The sequence below is a fragment of the Miniopterus natalensis genome, chromosome 7 (genome assembly GCF_054644295.1).
Source record: "Miniopterus natalensis isolate mMinNat1 chromosome 7, mMinNat1.hap1, whole genome shotgun sequence".
Taxonomy (NCBI): Eukaryota; Metazoa; Chordata; class Mammalia; order Chiroptera; family Miniopteridae; genus Miniopterus; species Miniopterus natalensis.
Genome location: NC_142087.1, coordinates 165,460 through 185,294, shown reverse-complemented (window position 1 = coordinate 185,294; position 19,835 = coordinate 165,460). Strand labels below are relative to the sequence as shown.

At 47.4% G+C, this 19,835-nt stretch overlaps 1 protein-coding gene and 1 pseudogene across 1 annotated transcript in view; both read right to left on the bottom strand.

Moving 5' to 3' along the window:
* The window catches only part of IMPA2 (inositol monophosphatase 2), a 42,219-nt gene extending 26,297 nt beyond the window's left edge, over positions 1 to 15,922 (bottom strand). Inside the window, exon 1 of the mRNA XM_087818521.1 lies at positions 15,827 to 15,922. Coding sequence (XP_087674647.1) covers positions 15,827 to 15,922 — 96 coding nt within the window. The remainder of the gene's footprint in view (positions 1 to 15,826) is intronic.
* LOC148092655 (GTP-binding protein 10 pseudogene) lies at positions 10,411 to 13,878 on the bottom strand (annotated as a pseudogene).
* Positions 15,923 to 19,835: the final 3,913 nt, after the last annotated feature.

Sequence of the window (19,835 nt, the reverse complement as noted above, 5' to 3'; positions counted from 1 at the left end):
TTCATTGTGGTGGTGGTGTTGTTTTGGTTGTCTGGTTAAACAAAGTCCTATTGTGCTTGAAATCTGCCAAACTCTAGCCTCCACCCACTAACCCACTAGCCCTATCTCCTGTAGCCAGCCTGAATCTGCTCTATGGCACTCAAGTCCATTCTCCACACCACAGCCAGAAGAGAGTGCTAAAACTCTGACCTTAACCATGGCTCTTCCCAGCATAAAGCACTTAATGGCTCCCTATTACTCCCAAGATAAAGTCAACACCTCTGTGAAAGTGGCATGCAATGGCTTTGGAGAGTTGGCCTTACAGCAGACAATCTGACCCCAAATAGCAGTCTCCCTTCTTCCTTTTAGCAACAGAAGCCCCGCGTTCAGCAAGGCGTGAAGCCAACTCAACAGCCTGCACCTCTGCCTCTCGTGTGGGTAGATGTGGCCTGTGACCAAGTTCTGCGCAAGAGGACATGAACAGAAGTTATATGTGCAACTTCTCAGTCATGTCCTTAAAAGGCCACTTCCTCTTGTTCTTTTCCCCTTTGCCACCAGGTGTGATGTAGTGTGTGGTGGTGAGAGGTCAGTTTTGGTCACACGGAAAAAGAACACCTCCTTAGAGCAACAAGCAGAAAGAAACCTGGGTCCCTGAGTGACTTCGTGGAGCAGAGGTGCTGCTCCCCAGACCTCTAACTGGATTTCTATGGGAAAGAGAAAGGAATCCGCCTTGCTTCTGTTATTGGTCTCTGTGATGGAAGCCAAACCACCGCCTAACAAATACAGGCCTCGCCTAACCTTTGCCTTCTCATCTCCCCCTACCCCTCCTCCTCGCTGCTGCCTTACTATTGTTATGCTCCAGCCCAATTCTCCTTCCGACAGAACTGCCAGCCTTTCTCTGGCCTATGTGGTGTTCCCTTCCTTTGTGACTCGGTTCAAATGTCACCTCCTCTATGAGGCTTCAACTTCTTCAGGCAGAGCGGGGCATCCTCCCCTTAAATGTGCTCCCAGAGCATTTATGCAAGTCATATAACTGGCCCTTGGGGTTCCACAGCAATCCACTCCAGCCTAAGGGCCCTGGTCTGTTTGTTTCTGTACCCACCTCCCACAGGTGTGCTTTCCAGCCAAGATAGGGGCTGCCACAAAGTCGGGCCTCAGTGAGCATGTGCTGAAAGAATAAAGATTTCTTGACTGCTGCATACTAAGCTCATAGGTCACTGAAGTCTAGAAGACTTTTTAGCAAGTGCCCTTGTGAAGTCACATCTAACCTCACTGGTATTTATGCATTTGGTCTCCTGGATCCAAAATATACACAGCTCTACTATGCTGAGGAGATGCATGCTCAGGGGCATGTGTGGGCAGTTTGGGGAATGTCTGATGTCATCTGGGCAAACTCTTCAGAGGAACTAAGCCCCTAGCTATAAATCATACACAGAAGGGTAGATGTGTGGATTCAGAAGGAGCATGTTATATTGTGTTCTTTTTAAAAATATTTCTTTTCTGTTTTTATTAGTATTATTGTTGTGCTATGGTCATTATGTGTGGCATGTACCACAAGGAAGGCCACAGGCCTGAATGTTCCCTTGTCCTGTAGAAGCAGGGCAGGCCACCCCACAGTACTGTGGCCAGTCCTCTCTCATCTGCTGCTGCTGCTCCTTCAGGCCCTGGCTCACCATCCACTCATCCAGTTACACATACAGGCATTCAGATTGCACTTCTGAATTATTTGCCTAAAGTATGCTGCCCTTCTCACATTGCCTACTATCACTTGCCAGCATTGCTGAAACAGCCTCCAAATATCCTTTGGTCTTGCTCCTCTGAAGAGCTGTCCACCCTGTGCAGGGTGGCCTCTCTGGAAAGGAGATCTACCTACTGGTACTCTCTGTGTCTCGTTGGGCTCACCAAGACAATGGCAGGCTCGTGTCTTGTGTGAGGTCCTCCACAACAGCCCTGGCAACACCCAGTCCCACAGCACCCTGCGCCCTGTCCCCCTTGCTGTGCTCAAGCACTCTCCGGTGTTCTCCCTCCTGCACCTTTAAGTCTTTGGACATGGTGTTCTCTTGCCTGCAATGGCCATCCTGGATACCTCCTCCCCATTTGCCCTTGAGGACTCTGCTCAAGTCCATTTTCTCATGAAGCTGTGTAGCCCTCTGTACACCCATCCTGGGTGAGGTCCCTTCTCTTGGGTCAGTGGTTCCATAGCACTGAATGCACATCTCAGTTACTGCACAGACCTTGGTGTTTTATCACTGTCAGGTATGGGCTGTCTCTTCCACTAGATTGCAAGATTCCTGAGGGCAGGAGCTTTGCTTTTCATCTTAGTAGCTCCAGACCACCCTTCCGTACAGCACTAAGTATGTTCTCCTCTCCCTCTCTTGGCCCCAGGCCTACTAGGGCAATATGCATTGTAATGGGAATTTACCAAACTTATCTGGTAGAGTTCCATACATGAGATCACTATAAAATTTAGCTTTCTTTCAGTCACAATGACTTAATAGCAGTAAGCTAATTTTAAAAAACTACACCAAACAGTATACAGGTTCAATGTAAACCCTATCAAAATTCCAATGGCATTTTTCACAGACGTAGAAAAAACAATCCTGAAATTTGTATGGAACCATTATAAACCCCAAATGGCCAAAGCAATCTTGAGAAAGAAGAACAAAGCTGGAGGCATCACACTCTCTGATGCCTCCAGCTTTGAAACTATATAACAAAGCTAGTAATCAAAATAGTATGGTATTAGATGCAAAACAGGCACACAGATCAATGGAACAGGATAGAGAACCCAGAAATAAACCTATATATACACCTATATATACGTAGTTAATTAATTTACAACAAAGGAGCCAAGAATATACAATGGGGAAAGGATAGCCCCTTCAACAAACGGTGTTGAAAAACTAAACAGACACATGCAAAAGAATGTATTTGTCTTACACCATACACAAAAATTAACAAAATGGATGAAAGACTGAAACCACAAAACTCCTAGAAGAAAACAGGTGGTAAGCTCCTTGACATAGGTCTTGGAGATGATTTTTTGAATTTGACACCAAAAGCAAAAGCAACAAAAGCAACAAAAGCAAAAAAATCAACAAGTGGGACTACCTCAAACTAAAATGCTTCTGCACAGCAAAGGAAACCATCAAGAAAATGAAAAAGCAACCTACTAAATGGGAGAAAATAATTTCAAATCCTATGTCTGATAAGAGACTAATATTCTAAACATATAAATAACTCATACAACTCAATAGCAAAGAAGCAAACAACCCAATTAATAAATGGGCAGAAGATTTAAATAGACATTTTTCCAAAGACATACAGATGACCAACAGGTATATGAAAAAGTGCTCCACATCACTAGTTATCAAGGAAATGCAAATCAAAACCACAATGAAGTAAAACCTCAAACCTGTTAGAATGGCTACCATCAAAAAGACAAGAAACAAGTGTTGGCAAGAATGTGGAGAAAAGGAAACTCTTGTGCACTGTTGGTGAGAATGTAAACTGGTGCAGCCACTATGGAAAACAGTATGGAGGTTCCTCAAAAAATTAAAAATAGAACTACCACATGGTCCAACAATTCCACTTCTGAAGAAAACAAAAACTGTAATTTGAAAAGATATCTGCACCCTTTTCACCATAGCACTGTATACAACAACCCAGGTATGGAAGCAACCTAAGTGTCTGCTGATAGATGAATGGGTAAAGAAGCTGTATAACCCCAAGTTCACAGATACAGAAAACAGATTGGTGGTCCAAAGAGGCAGGGGGTGAAAGGGGATGGGAGAAATGGGTGCACTGTTTTGTTTTTAAAGTTTAAGTAAATTGAATAAAATAAAGAAATGGCAGGGTGGCTAAGGGTCTAGAGCTGGACTGCTGAGTTCTTGTTTCCACCAATTTCATGACATCAATACTGAGTATAGAAGATAAATCTACAGTTTAGCATCAGACAGATCTGAATTTAAACTCCACTTGGGAGACCTTGGGGGAATCATTGAGCTTCTCAGAGCCTTAGTTTCCACATTTATAATAACAGTAGCATCTAAGAAATTAGATTGTTGTAAGAATTAAATAAGGAATTGTATATAATGGTCTTGGTACACAAAATAATTCTTATATATACACGAACCTTCACCACTCTAAATAGTTATTTGTTAGAACATGTATTTGACAAAATTTAATGACTGGTGACCAAAAAACCAACATATCCTATCATACACACAATGTACAAATCTCAAATGGATGTTAAAACACTAGGTTAAGAAAAGTTTAATTTGTAAATTTTCCTACATGGAGAGAAAAGACAGTGATAGAAAGTTGTATTTTTCTTTTTTTAAAAAAAGACAAATCATTTTTTATTTAAAAAAATTTTTAATTTATATGTCTCTATTGATTTCAGAGAGAGGAAAGGAGAGGGAGAGAGATAGAAACATCAATGACGAGACAGTCATTGATTGGCTGCCTCCTACATGCCCCCTACTGGGGATGGAGCCCACAACCCGGGCATGTGCCCTGACCGGGAATCAAACTGCGATCTCCTGGATCCTAGGTCAACGCTCAACTGCTGAGCCACATTAGCGGGGCAGAATGTTGTATTTTTCAAGTTAACCAGTATTAGACTCAAACAGTCCGGTCCTCCAGTCACAGTCACATCCACAGGGAATAGCCTATGGGGCTGCCAGGTAAGTTACCTGCTGAAAGCCCTTTCCCATGGCTATTTTCTCTCAGTCTTAGAGATTTTAAACATTCTTATTCTGCCAGCAATAAAGTTAGTGTATGCTGTTCTTTAATTAATGTGTTTCAGTTACTCACTAACTATGCATGCATATCTCCTGACCTGGGTCTCTCCCTCCAAATAACATTCTGTTAATGTTTAATACGTAAAATATGGCCTTCACTCATCAAAGCCTGAATTTCATCTCTAAAAGAAAGGACAAACCAGCTGCAGCATCAGAGGCATAATTTATAGACACGTCCAATGCCTCTTTCTTGTTTGCACACCACCTTGGCTCTGTGTTAGTCCCTGAACCTGCCATACAGTTAACTGTCATCCATCACTACAGAGCAACTTGTGTGTGCCCCAGAACCTTTGGAACAGGATGCCCAAAGAACTATGCCAGAAGTGGGGTTTCCAACAGGCAATGTGTCTTTCCTTTCAGGTCAGGAAAACGTCACCACCAGGGGTACGGTCCTCATGATCCTGCCACATTTCAGGTTCTAGACTTATTTGAACACAAATGAATGTGACGCTATGGCTAATTTTATGTGTCAACTAGACTGTGCCATGGGGTACCCAGATATTTCATCGAACATTATTCTGGGTGTTTCTGGATGAGAATAATGTTTTAATCAGGAGTAAAACACTGGTCTTCATAATGTAGCTGGGCCTCATCTAATCAGTCGAAGGTCTGAATAGAAGAAAAAGACAGACCCTACCCTGAGTAAGAGAATTCTTCAGCAGACTGCTTTTGGGCTTCATATGCAACCTCAAATGTTGCTGCCTACAGCCCTTGAACTGGGACGCTGGCTCTCCCTGGGCCTGCCGGCCCACACTGCAGATTGGGGTTGTCAGTCTCTGAATGGTTGTTTCTCTGGAGAAGCCTGATTAACACATGTGATAATCAATAAAACCTACACAGTAAGTCAGATACCCGGGTAATAAAAATGTGGCTATCACATGGCACAGAGGTCAGTTCACATTTGTTAACATATCACAAATGACTGCAGAACCTTAGCCATGGGAAAGAGGAGGAGCTGGTTAAAGCAGAGGTGGGCCAAGGACACCAGATTCTCCTGGGCTCACATGCCAGTGAGTCCCAAGGCTCTCCAACATAATTGCCTACCTCTTTAGCTTCATGGCTAAGTTTCCTCAAACTTGCCATCTCTACTTTCTAAACTCCCATCACCCGTCAGCCCACTGTCTTTCCTCGCACCCCAGCACTCCTCTGAACCAGCCTTGCTGGGTACCCGGCCACCTCCCACGCCAGATCCAGGGGACCCTCTTCACCCATGTCTCAGCTGCCTTCTCGTTGTCATCTAACCCTCTTGGCCAGGGCCTCCTACACCACTGTCCTCCTTCGGTGCTTCTCCCTCAGACTGTTTTTTACAGGAAATGGGACTGGGCCCTGTCCTCAGGAGCTGTGCTCTAGAGACCTCGCCTCCTCCGGGCTTACTCTACCCCAGGCACTGTTCTAAGCGGTTCGTGCATACCAACTTATTTAACCCTGGCAATAACTCTGAGGTAATATTAACTCTTGTTCTTGTGTTAAAGATGAGGAAACTGAGGCACAGAGAAGCTAGGGAAGTTGTCCAAGGTCATAACAACAGAAAGTGCTGCAGGAAAAGGGATTCCAATGCAGGTGCTCCAAACCTTCTCTCACTAAATGGAGCCAACCCTCCCGGGCTGTGGTTACGACTGATTGTTGCCAAATCCCTCTCTTGTGCAGTTTCCTCTAACGCAATGAGATCCACCCAGCTCTCCAAGCAAAAAACCCAGAAGTTCTTTACTGTTTTGTCCCTTTCAACTTATAATTCATCACCAAGTCCACCCAACATGCTGTTAATTAGTCAAGATTCACCTTGCTCAGTCTGGAGTATGACATATACCTGCAACTCCGCTCTTCACTGAGGGCTTCCTCATGTCCCCCAAACTTCTCCTACCCGGTGGGTGACTCTCCTCTTCCGTCTTAAGCTGCAGCCACAGCGCAGTTCCTGGGTTCCGCCTTCACTTGCACCCCTTACCTTCCTTCTGTGCCTTGACCCCTTCTCTTCCCCAAGCTTGTCACCCAACTTCTACAGGTGACTCCTGCTTTCCTTTTAAAGATACAATTCAGGCCCTAGCTGGTTTGGCTCAGTGGTTAGAGCATCAGCCCGCATACTTAAGGGTCCCCGGTTTGATTCCGGCCAAGGGCACTCACCTGGGTTGCAGGCTCCGTCCCCAGCTCCCCAGCTCCTGCTGGAGGCAGCCAATCGAGGTGTCTCTTTCACACCAATGTTTTTCTCTCTCTCTCTCCCCCCTCCCTCCCTTCCGCTCTCTCTGAAAAGCAATGGAAGAAATATCCTCGGGTGAGGAAAATAAATAAAGCTACAATTCAGGTATATTTCTTCCAGGGAGCTGCCCCCAGTCTCCCAGGGTCTGGGATCACCCCCACCACAGTCATCCAGATGTAGGCTCTGTCCCAGGGCAGCCTGTGGTGGTGGTGGTCGGGGTGGGAGAGGGAGGGCTGCAGTGTCCACTCCGCTCCATGCTGAATACACCACCCAGGTGGCCAAGGCACTACCCTGGCCCCTGGGATTGGGAGCTGGGACAGTGGATACATGATTCTGAGACTGGCTCAACTACGCAGACACGACATTGCCCCTCGGGTGAATTCTTCCCTTATTTCCCATGGGAGAAAGATGGGAGCCAAGCCAGCCTTAGGCTCTGGCCCCATCAGGCCAAGAGACAAGGGGAAGCCTGGACTTTAAACTCCTTTTCATTTCCCCAAACCTCAGGTTCTCGGGACCTGAGCTCCCCCACCCAGACCCCGCTCCTAGGGCTGGGGTGGGTGGGTAGGTGGGGCCTGGAATCCACTAGCCACTCTTCCATCCTCTAGTTACACCCCCCCCCCCGAGCCCCCAAAAGAGAACTCTCCACTACTAAGTGCTTCATTTGGGCAAGCAAGTAAATATCCACAGAGGCCGATTCACTTGGGTGTGAGGGCGACCCCAGCCTTTTCTTCTGTCCCTTTACTGAGACTCGGGTGGGATTTCACTGACTCACTCCTACACCAAGGGCTGGGCGGGTGGAAGGGCTGCAAAAGTGAATGCCTCTGAGAAACAGTGCTACTCATTTTTCTTGAACAGCTTTTGTTGGCAAAATGGGCATAAGAAACATGCCCCTTTCCTTACGACCATGTATGAGGAGGATGACAGTTGGCCTCGTACACAGGGTCAGAGAGTAGTGGGCCTGGGACAGTTGGCCCCAAAAAGGAGCAGCTGCTACTCTGTGCCTGCCAGTTGTTGTTTCACAGGGATTCTGTCTTGGCTGAGGTTTGAAATTTTGGTGAAAGTTTTCCAATTGTCAGTGCAGGCTGATTCCCATCCTTTGGAGCTAAGCAGAAGCTGGAGGCCTGGGCTTAGGGCAGAGAACAGTGTAGGGGACTGAGGGCGGGGGAAATGGTGAAATCACCACCAGCCACCTCCCTTCCTCAAGAACAGGCCAGTGCTTTCAGTCCAGGCAGAAGAGTAGAAAAGTCTTTTCTGATGAAATGGGCAACCCAAGACCTCCACATACGGACATTTGGAGATCTCCCAGAGGAAAAACCAGGAGCTTGACTTAGGGATCACCCCATGGCAGAGCCCAGGGGTGGACAAGCCTGCTCTCTCCCTGTCCTGGATCTGGCCTTAATATCATTCCACGCCAATGGCTCTCAAATTGGAGTCTCCACCTTTAACTTCTCCCCTGAACTCAGGTTCCAAACTCAACACCACTTAAAATAACCCAGGAGCAATTCAAGCTTAACATGTTGGAAACACAACACCGGACTTCCACCTCCAAACCTGTTCCTCCTGCAGTTTCGCCATTTCAGGAAACAGTAAATCCATTCAACCAGTTTTTCAGACCTGAACCCTTGACAGCATCCTTGCCTCCTCTCTCTTTCACACCCTAATTCAACTCCAACAGCAAAGCTTGAGCCTCAGCCTTCGAAATACATGTTTTTACCACCTCCTTCACTACATCGCAGTCAAACCCACCCTTGTTTCTCACCTGGACTATTATTTTAACAGCTTCCTTTCAGATACCCGATTCTGGCCCACCACCCCATGTCATGGGGCCCTGTGCAGCCCAGGGTGGGCCCCATACAGGACTCTGACCAAAACCTCTTATCACACTCAGAGTAAAGGCTAAAGGTCTTTCCAGAGTTATGCTATAAATATTTGTTGAGAAAAGAAATCTCTAATTAGCATTTAATACTACCATTTTAAAAACAGATTATCCAGGAGGCCAGTAAACTCACAAAAAGGCACTTAAATTCATTAGTCATATGGGTCATGCAAATTATAAAACCACAAAAAGTCCTGGCTGGAGTGGCTCAGTTGGTTGAGCACCCTCCCTATGCACCGAAAGGTCACTAGTTTGATTCCTGGTCAGGGCACATACCCAGGTTGTGGGTTTGATCCTCAGTCAGGGTACAGTACAGGGAGGCAACCAATCGATGCTTCTCTCTCACATCCACGTTTCTCTCTCCCCCTCTCCCTTCCTCTCTCTAAAATCAAAACATTAAAAAAACAAAACACACACACACAATAAAATACTACCTCAAACCCATCAGAATAGCTAAAATGGAAGACAGACAATAGCAAGTGTGGCCCAAGATGTGGAGCAATAGGAACTCTCACTGCTGGTAGAAGTGTAGCTTGCTACATTCATTTTATTTTTTACAGGACTATCAGAGGATTTTATTATAGATGGATTGGCCATAAAATTATAAACTGTCATCTTTAGCTCTCAGTTACTTTTTTACACTTAACTACAAAACAACTTTAAAAGATATGGTTCTCAGATGGTGGCATATATATATCAGAAGGTTAGTAATAACTAACATTCTAAAAAATACATGTCTGTGCAAAAGCTTTCAAATGAATACAATTTCAATATTATTTTTACTAGATTTAAATTATATTCATTCTGGAACTAGTAATTGCATTCTTTGATGGTGGCTCATTATAAGATAATTGTATTGGAAATCTGTAAATTAAGTAAGTGTTTCTTATGAGATACATCATTTTCCCAGCTGGAGTGTTCATCCAGAGATTTCCTTATGCAGTTCTTTAATTTGTCAATTCCTTCTCTTAATTGCAGAAACGGAGATGATATGTTGGAACTCCACAGTCCCTCTCTGGAATCACGTGTTTGTTTTTCTAAATCGTCACATAAATGCAGAAAATCTTTAGGACTCTGGAGTTGGTTCACCAGTATATGAAATTTATCTTGGGCATCTGGCAAGTCCATTTTATTAACTGCCAGGAGTGCAGGTTTTGTCTGAAGTTCCTCTTTGTGCAACTCTTTTGTAAAAGTATTATGGTTTCAAAGGCAGTTCTATATTGAGTTCAGGAAGAAAGCTGAAATCCAGAAATACAGACCTGTTTGAAATCTTTATACATACTCTTTCAAGTTCAGGGGCTTTAATGTTTTATTTATTTATTATTTAATTCTCACCTGAGGATATTTTTTCCACTACTTTTCAGAGAGAGTGGAAGGGGAAGAGAGAGAGAGAGAGAGGGAGGGAGGAAGGGAGGGAGAGAGCGAGAGAAAGGGGGGGGAGGGAGGGAGACAGAGAAGGAGGGAGGGAGGGGGGAAGGAGGGAGAGAGAGAGGGAGGGAGGGAGAGGGGGGAGGGAGGGAGAGAGAGAGAGAAACATTGATGTGAGAGAGACACATCGATTAGTTGTCTCCCGCAGGCGCCCTGACTAGCGCCAGGCATTGAGTCAGAAACTTAGGTATGCGCCCCTGGCCGGAATCGAACCCAGGACCCTTCAGTCCGAGGGCTGACGCTCCAACCACTGAGCCAAGCCGACTAGGGACAGGCTTTAATGTTTTAAATGCATAATCTGCAACCACAGGTTCTGCAAGAGAAATCTGACACAGCAAAGAGAATATTCCAGCACTTGGGAATCCCACTAGGCCTCTATCAGCTATAAGTTTTAGATCAAGGTGACTTACTCACTTCTGACCTTTTAATGGTAAGAAATTTACCATCAAAGACCTCCTTCAGATACCAAAATTATGTCTTTCTTATCATTGAGTTCTTCTATAATTTTACCATTTTTCATCAGTTATTGAAATACCCACAAGCTACAGGAATTTCTGTCTTTTCCTATTTGTTCCTTCTCCGGCCACAAACTGTTTTTGAGGACATTTGTCTATAAGTTGTTTTAAAGTCATTTTGTTAAGGGCTACAACCCAGATGTCACCACCTTTGCCACCTTCTCCACCTAAATGAGGATAACCCATTCCACCGCTTCCTGCCCCGATGAAGAGTCGTAGGTTATCAATGCAGTTCCCATAATTCACATATACCGTACTGCACGTCTAAACAGCAGGCAGGTACCCCGGCTCTTCATCCCACGTGCACACAATTCCCCAGAAGAATCTCAAATCCTGTCCCCCAAACAACCATACTAACCATACCAAGTAGACATATTCTTCTTACCTCTCGGAGCTGGCCCCCGACTTCTGAAGGGCCAGACACAAGACTGTGGTAGGAAAAAAAAGCAGGAAAGAAGCCCCAAAAAGAAAGTGGGGAGGAGGGGAAGGAGCACCAAAGCTCTCAGGTGGGCTAGAGGCACCTAGCCCTCAGGAACCGGGGGGGTCAACCATCACCAACCTTTCTGAACAACACACAACTGCTATGCACCATGACTGTGATGGGCCAGGATTCACTCCCTCGAAAGGTATAGACACTTAGTACATCCACTTTAAAAAACCTGGCAGAATTTTATATCTCATGATACAACAATGTCACTCCTATTATTAGTATATCCCCAGCAGAAATGCATATATACATAACCAAAAGACACACGCAAGAACGTCCACAGCAACATTATTCATAACTCCAAACTGGACGTTATCCAAAGTTTCCTCAAGAGTTGAATGAATAAATTGTCATATATTCACATAACAAAATACAACACAGCAGTGATTTTCAATGTGTGTTTTTTTTACTTTTCACCCCGAGGATATGTTTTTATTGATTTTAGAGAGAGAGGAAGGAAGAGAGAGAGAGACATCAATGTGAGAAACACTGATTTGTTGCCTCCAGTACCTGAGATCGAACCCACAACCTAGTTTTGTGCCCTGACTGGGAATCGAACCCATGACCTTTTGGTGCATGTGACAACATTCCAATCAACTGAGCCACCCGCATTTGAAAATGCAGAGTAGTTTGATCTGCCTGAACAAAGGGCTGGTCCATCCAGGGGCTGTTGGGACAATAGGCCCCACTTCTCAAGACTGGGCCTTCGGAAGCATAACCTGCAAGGGTATGTAAGGCCAGCTAGAGAGGCAGTGTCTGAAGATCTGAGCGTAGAGCACTGGATTTTTGTTTTCTGCTTTGTCCTGAGATTTTGTTACCAATAAACACAGATGAATTTACTGTGAAGCTAATGACACTGAAGCTTCAAGGCCCTTTACTTTTGTGAGGCTCTGCTAGAGACCACAGCAAAATGTGCTGCCATGGTCACACATAAATACCTTTTTTAAGTCTGTAAAACTCAGCTCCTCTAATTGCAGATCTAACTGCTCCTTCCACTATAACCTCTCTTCCATTATATTTTCTATCAGGTGGCACTGGAGCGGGGTATTGGCCTTTTTTGGCTAAATGAAAGTTGAGTGGAGATGGATTTACTTTGGGTTTGATGGGATATATCCATAGTCATATATGTCTTTAAGTTACTGTTAGCCATCCTGTGTAGGAATGGCTTCCAGAAATGTTTCTATTGTCTACCATACCAACTGACCTGGCACGGTGACGTAAAGGGCAAGACCAGAGGAGTGTGTGAGCATGGACAGTGGCAGCCGACACAAGGGATCACGGAGAGAAACAAGGCTTCAACTCTACGGAGCCAGATGCTAGTCTGTGGAAAATTCTCTCACATCTTACAACTAATACATAAAAGAAAATTGACAGGGTTCTCAAATTTGACGGCAATCCTAAAAATTTATATGATCTTACCAGTAACAAGTTTGAAGCCTAAATAAACTTCTAAACTATCAGTAATCAATATAAATCATTCACGCTATAAGAAAGCCTAAATGTATCTTTCTATTCTCTCCACAAAATATATTACAAAATCATTGTCATTCAAAGATGCAAAGTATGAAGCCCCCAAAATGTGAAAAAAGTATTACAGAAGATTGAGAAGTAAATTATTTTTATGTATTTTGTTATATTGCTAGTATCTTAACATTCATACTATTGATTTTTCTTAATCTAAGTAATTTTTATATCTAATTTTGAATTTGTAATTTTGTATATTTTTTGTTAAAAAAGGCCCCTAACTTGTTTAAGCTTCAGGTCCAACAAAACCTGGATGGACCCCTGCAGGGCAATTTAAAAAGCATAGTTTTCTACGATACTTTTGTTGCCTGTCACAAACTATGACAGACACCCACTTCGGTGAACCCTGCTATATGTGCTTGTGGTGGCGATGGGCTGGGGCTGGTCGTACACCCCCGCCCCCAAGCCCAACACCCAGGGCGGGGCTCCTGCATCAGGGTGGGTAGCTGGGCCTGGGAGGAAAGGTATGAGTTTCAGAGGCACTGCAGAAATGCGTGGTAGAGCCGAGGAAGGGAAGGGAGCGGGGGGCCATGGTGCAGGGGCCGCAGAGGCTGCTTTTGTGGAGACTCTCAGGACCTCCTGATGGGGAGCAGACTGTCTCGGGCTGCCCGGACCGAACCGACCCATGACCGAAAGATCAAGGGCAGGGACGGTTACCTCTTGGGAGGCCCCTCCCTCTTCTGCCACCTTTCAGCCAATAGAACTCAGGCTCGGGAATTCGGAACACAGGACTGTCTCAGGAACAGCTGAGGGTAGAACTCAACAGCAGGACACTGGGTACCGGTGAAGGGGTGGGCACTCTGGGCCGCGAGGCCACGGAGAAATTGCCAAGCACTGCCTTAGTTAAGGCCTCAGAAAAGATCACCACTAACTACCTTTTCATTCCTCTCTGGCCTGTCTGGCTAACAGCCAGATTTTCCCCAATCAGCACCCCATTACTGTGAGACCATGATTGAGATAATTTGTCCCTCTTTACACAGGTTGTGATGACCTTGTGTGGCTTGTTTGTCCCAGCCACAGACCTCTCTGCCACCTTCACTGCCCACTGCCCGGCAGGCAGGAAGCATCCGCATAATGCTCAAGAGGGAGCCCGGAGTCCTGGGCTCCCTGACCAGACTCCTAATGGCAGAATCTGTATTTCACCCTTCCCTCACTCTTAAAAAAAAAAAAAAAAGTGCTTTTCTTGTTGGCAAGTTGCAAACACTTAAGATATCTCCTAAATAAGTTTTTAAAATTTGTAAGACTCTTAGAATTGTGCCTACCATATTGCAAGCAAGCTCTATGTAACCATTTGTTAAAATGTTTAAAAAACCCTCTGTATCTTCAAGGATCTAAGTTTGAAAAACCACAGAAACCCGTTAACAACTCACCGGGACTTTACATAGTAGTGCCTGACTCCTAACTGGCTTCTCAAAGCCTCAAGGAAGAAAAGTTTTATGGGGGAACCTAAAAGTTACTAAATGGCCTGGTGACAGTCACTCTGAAAAGGAAGTGAGGGGGCTTGGAGGGAGGGGTGGGAGAGCAAATGCTCCCCCTCAACCCCCCCCAACCAAAATACAGTAGGTCTGCTTTCCAGGAAGATTGTTCCTCAGAGCTTCATCATGCTAGCTCATAAGGTGCGGGGGTCTCCTTTCTGTACAGGAGGGAAAGGTGATGGAGCCTAAGGTTAGCTTCACAACACTCCTTTAAGTCATGCATTCCTTACAGACTGAGTCTTGGGTCTTTAAAACCACAGAGGGAGGGCCCTCCAACACTAAATGTGTTCACTCAGTGTTGAAGGTTAACTTTTAAAAGGGGGTCAGAGGATTCATACCAAGGTAAGGCACTATCCACTGCGCTCACCACGACTCACTTCAAATTTAGGATTGAAAACAGCCTGATTTTAACACTGTGGGAAAGCTTACAGAGCGTTTTCAGACTGCTAGACCTGAAAAAGAAAATGCTGTTTGAATACCAGGTCAGTCTCCGCTCAGGGCTCCTTCTCCTGTCCGTCTGTACCCCCCAGATCGCCAGAGCACAGGCATGAACCTCAGTGAGCAAGCAGGGCAGGAGGAAGCCGCCTTCCCCCTCAGCCCCAGCCCTCCCTGAGGGCCCTCAGGGAACCAACACCCACGGATTCATCCCACAATATGAACCGTGTCCCTCATACGTATCAGGCGCTGCTGAAAATACAGAGGAAAATGTGGGGAACAAAACGCACAAAAATGAAAGCGAGAAAAGAAAGGGGCTGCATTTTCAAACTCGCAGGTTTAAGTTCTGCTGCTTGGTTTCCATCCTGCGGGCCGGTTATTAACAAGATCCTCCAATCACCGAGTGGAAGCACTCTGAGGCTGTGGGTCAGAGTAAGTCGGCACGCAGGATGCTGGAGGAAAGACAAACAGCGAGCCTCCCAGGTCTCCCGGCAGCGGGGGTTTAAAGCTGGGGAAGCCACACCCACGTCCTGGCCACTGGATCCGTTCAAAGGTCTTTAAAAATCAACAGCTGTGGCATTCAAACCAGGGAGACAACTTTAAAGCCCTGGGCTGATCAGCACAGTCCACACAGCCTAACCTGCTCTCTCCCACGCGAAGGTCAAGTCACCCACAGTCACCGGCCCAACCGCCGAAGGAGCGGGGCCGCGTGCCGCGCGCTAACGGGGTGGCTGCCGCCGCCGGGGGAAAAGGTGCTCACCTCCCCGCTCCTGGGTGGAGAAGGTAAAGGGGCGGTCTGTGCAGGAAACGCACACAAAGGCTTCTTTCACTGTATCACGCCTGGGTCAGCGGTCACCAGCCGCCCACCGCACACGGCCCGGCCGGCGGGTCCCGCTTCCCGCTCCGGGACCTCCCCGCCCCGGCCCAGCCCCGGCCCTCCGGCCCCGCGGCCGCACGTGGTCCTGGGCCCGGTTCCCACGAGCCCCTCCGGTCTGCCTTTACTTCTGATAGGACTTTCCTAAGTGCCGAGTGGGTGTGATGCGGCAGCGCCCGCCCGGCCCGCAGGGCTGCGCTCCTCGGACCGTGCCCGGGCGGAGGGCCCGGCGCTCACCTGTCCCGCCCGCAGCGCCAGCTGCACCGCCAGTTGGAAGCACTCTTCCCAGGGGCCCCCGGCGGGCGCCGCCTCGTCCTCGCCGCTCGGCTTCATCGCGGCCTCGCCTGGCCCCGCCACCTCCAGCCCCCACGCCGGCTCCCCAGCGGCTCCCGCGGCTCCCAAACCAGGCTCCGCACTCGGTCTTCTTACTCCCGCCACTCGCGCCTCGGCCTCCACCAGCCCCGCCGCGGTGCCGCGGGAAGGGCGAGGAGCGCGCCGGGCGGGGGAAGCCGCGCCGCGCGCCCCGAGCCCCGCCCCCGCCGGGCCCCGCCTCCCGCACGCTCGGCCCCGAGCTTCTCCCCGCCTCCCCCAGCGCCAAGCCCCGCCTTCCTCTGCGGGCCGACCGACCGCGCGGCCGGCTCCCCGCCCCAGCCCGGTCGCCCCGGCTCTCTGCCCCGCCGCGGCTTCACCCGAGCCCCGCCCCGCCGGGAGCTGAGCGCCCGGCACGTTTCACCCGAGCCCCGCCCCTCTTCCCGCGCATCCTGCCTTCCGCTCCTCCCGGCCCCGCCCCTCTCCGTCAAGCCCCGCCCCCTCCGCGCTCACTCGCACTCGGGTCCCGACTCGTAGGGCGGGGCAAGGGAGGGTGCGGGGGACCGCGGGCCTAGGGCAGAAGCCCGGGAGCCCGAAGGGAGCCGGGTTGGGGCCGGCTGCCGCCCGGCGGGCACGCGCGGCCGAGGCCGGGGCTCAGCCCGGCGGCGACGCGCTGCGGGCGCCGGCTCGTCGGCTCCGGCGGGGGGCGCCTCTGAGCCTCCCGTCCGGGCGGGCGGCCCGCGCACACGTGGCGCGAGGCGCGGTCGGATCCTAAAGGAACTTTCTTCAACCCCTAACGGGTCGCTCGTGGAGTGGAAGACGCGCCCCTGGGTGCCCGGTGCTGTCCTCAGCGGCTCGGCGGGCCGCGGGCGCGAGTCCTTGGCGGAGGGCGCGCGGCTCCTGTGTTCCCTGGGGCGCGGACGCGAGCGAGCAGCTTTCCCCCGGCTGAAACCGGGCGCTACGGCGGCGGTCCCTGGGCGTTGGTGACTGTCTGAACGCAGAGCTGCGACGTGGAGCCCTAACTGTGACAGCCCCCTCTGTAATGAGGAATGACCTTTTCCACCTTCGGTCCTTCAACGCGGCTGAACCTTGGTACCCCCTAAACATAAGTAAACAAAAGGCATTTCCCAAGAGAGAGGCTCCGTGGTTTCCAGGGGTTTAACTTTATAAGCCGGGCTGCCTACCACTGCTTTATAAAAGATGCTGACTCACTTAAAGTTATTCTGGAGCGCCGGGACTCTGAGCCTGGAACAATGGGAGATTGTGCGAGGAGCTCGAGGGGATGTCGTTTACCCAATTAACCTAAGATGGGATTAAAGGTTCTTGGCTTTTGTTCACGAGCACTTTATGTTAAATAAGTTTCACAGTACTCATTGTAGAGAAACTAGGTGTATGTGGTATGAGACAAATAAAAATTACAAAGAACAAGGAATTAAGAAGCCAGAGCTTAATTAAAGAATTAAGAAGCAGGCTTTTAGGCTCTACTCTGGCCTAGCCCAGTCTTCTAGTCCCACAGCTCAAAAAGCTAGGCCCAGAATCACCTCACTCCAGCTATAGGCCAGTTTGGGGCAGCTAAGGGCATGCTCTACACCATCATTTTTGTTCACCTTTGTCATGATTTTCAAGATAGGGAACTGGACTTCTAAAAATAATTAAGACTGTGCTCTGAAGGCTGCATCTTAAAATTAAATACATTCAGTTGTTGATTTTCACAGCAGTTTTTCATTAGAGATTACCAGGCAAAAATTAGAAGTGATGAAATTTCTGTTTGGCCTCTTTTCGACTCCCCTTTCTGAACACCTCTCCCCCCACCTCTACTTTCCACCTGGATCAATCTGAAAGCTCAGTTATATCTTTAGATAAACTTTTATTACAGATCCCAGCCTATCTAAATATCTAGAGAGAAAGTTTTCATAACTTCCTTGTCTAACTTTCAAATATCTTAAGGCAGAATCATGTGGTTTTTACCAGTACGAAGTTTGGAGCCTAAGTTTGGAGCATATTTTCCTAAGTTAACATATTGGCTTCAGTTCTTCCTTGCTCTGTGGATTTGAGCGTTACAAATAACCTCTTTGCCTCAGTTTCCTCAACTGTGAAAAAAAAATTTTGGTATGTGTTATATGGGTTAATATACACGTGCTTTGTACTTGTGTGTTTACTAATGTTACCAAAAACTTGCTCACCACCAGTGTAGCCTCCAGTGATCAGTATACAGCATGGCACATAATAGGTGCTTAATCAGTCTGTTAATCATAGAATGCTGAAATCAGCTTTTTCTAATGGACAATCCAAGTTTCTCTTGTTTTAGTGATAATTCTCCATGGCAACATAAAACATTCTTCACCAGTCTGCACGTTGCCTCTTTAATGTGGGAAACCACATTAATTTTGGTAAGGCCCCAGAGTACCGCCCTCTGCCTTGAATGCCTTTCCTAACTGCTCTTCCACACCCCCACCCCCAGGGGGCATGCTGGTCACCAGGAAGAGGTATGCAAGGTGCCTGCACAGGGTCCTTTGTCTCCTGTGTCTCGCCCTTTATGTCCTGATTAATCTGGAAGTCCCTTCTGCTCATGTCCTTTCTGGAATAAAGCAAAATCTAAATAAACAGTGTGAAATGAAGTTTTTCTTTTTTCTACCTACTTCTCTGGCTTCCTGGTTATTTTGAAATATGATATTATTCTCCAGGGCCAAGATGTGCTGATTTGGACATTTGCTGAACTTTTTTTTTCCTCTTTTTTTCATCTCATCTAAATCCCTAGAAATGGGCCCAGGATAATATCTGACCATTCTTAACCTCGTATATGAAAAGTCGTCATCATGGGCTGAATTGTGTCTCCTCTAAAATTCATATGTTGACTCCAAACCCCCAGTACTTCATTATATGACCATATTTGGAGATAGGTCTTTTAAAGAGATAATGGCATGCAACAGACTGATGAATTTCAAAGGGAAGGGGTGGGGGGGGGGAGAGACTAACCAAAGAATTTATATGCATATATGGGTAACCCATGGACACAGACAATAGTGCAGTGAAGGCCTAGGGAGGGGTCAGGAGCAGGGTGGAGGGGGTCAATGGGGAAAAAATGGGGACATCTGTAATACTTTCAACAATAAAGATAAATATTTTAAAAATAATAATTAAATTAAAATGAGGTCATATGGGTGGGCCCTAATTCAGTATGGCTGGTGTCCTTACAAGGAGACAAAACTGGACACAGTAACAGAAAGAGGGAGGAGGTCATCTGCAAGACAAGGCGAGAGGCCTCAGGAGAAACCAAACCTGAGGACACCTTGATCTTGAACTTCCAACCTCCAGAACTGTGAGAAAATGCATTTTTGTCGTTTAAGCCCCCAGTCTATAGTACTTTGTCATGGCCGCGCTAACAAACTGATATAGTTGGGAGCCAGAGGTTTGCCTCATGCATCACTGTGCTTTGGGCTATCAGGAGCTCTTCTCAGTCCAGAGGCCTTGTAAAGGGCAGTAGGGAGCAAAGCTCTACAGGACAGAACAGCAGAGGGAAGGGACCCTTCTGCCCAGAATCTGACGGTTACAGGGTTACTTATGCAATAGAGTCAGCCAGCACCACAGCTTCTCACTAAATTAAGTCATACAGGTATTTCAATGTGCACAGCCCTGCAACAAAGAGCAATTCTAGGAGTCCTTGCAAAAGGTACTGTTCCAGCAGAATTGTCTCTAAAAAACATTCTCTGTGGGGTCATTTCTCCTCCTTTATTGCCACTATAAAACTGATGATTCTTTTTCCTACCCTGGAAAAATCTCTCAAGTCACTATTTCTCATTGAGAAAGGGATTAATGTGGTGGTCATTACCTTTCCTGCGAAGTGTGACCTGTACCAGATACTCCCTGAGAATTCACACAGTGTGTTGGCTTTCAGAACATTGCAGAGCTTTTCTGGGACTCTTATTTCTTCTTTCCT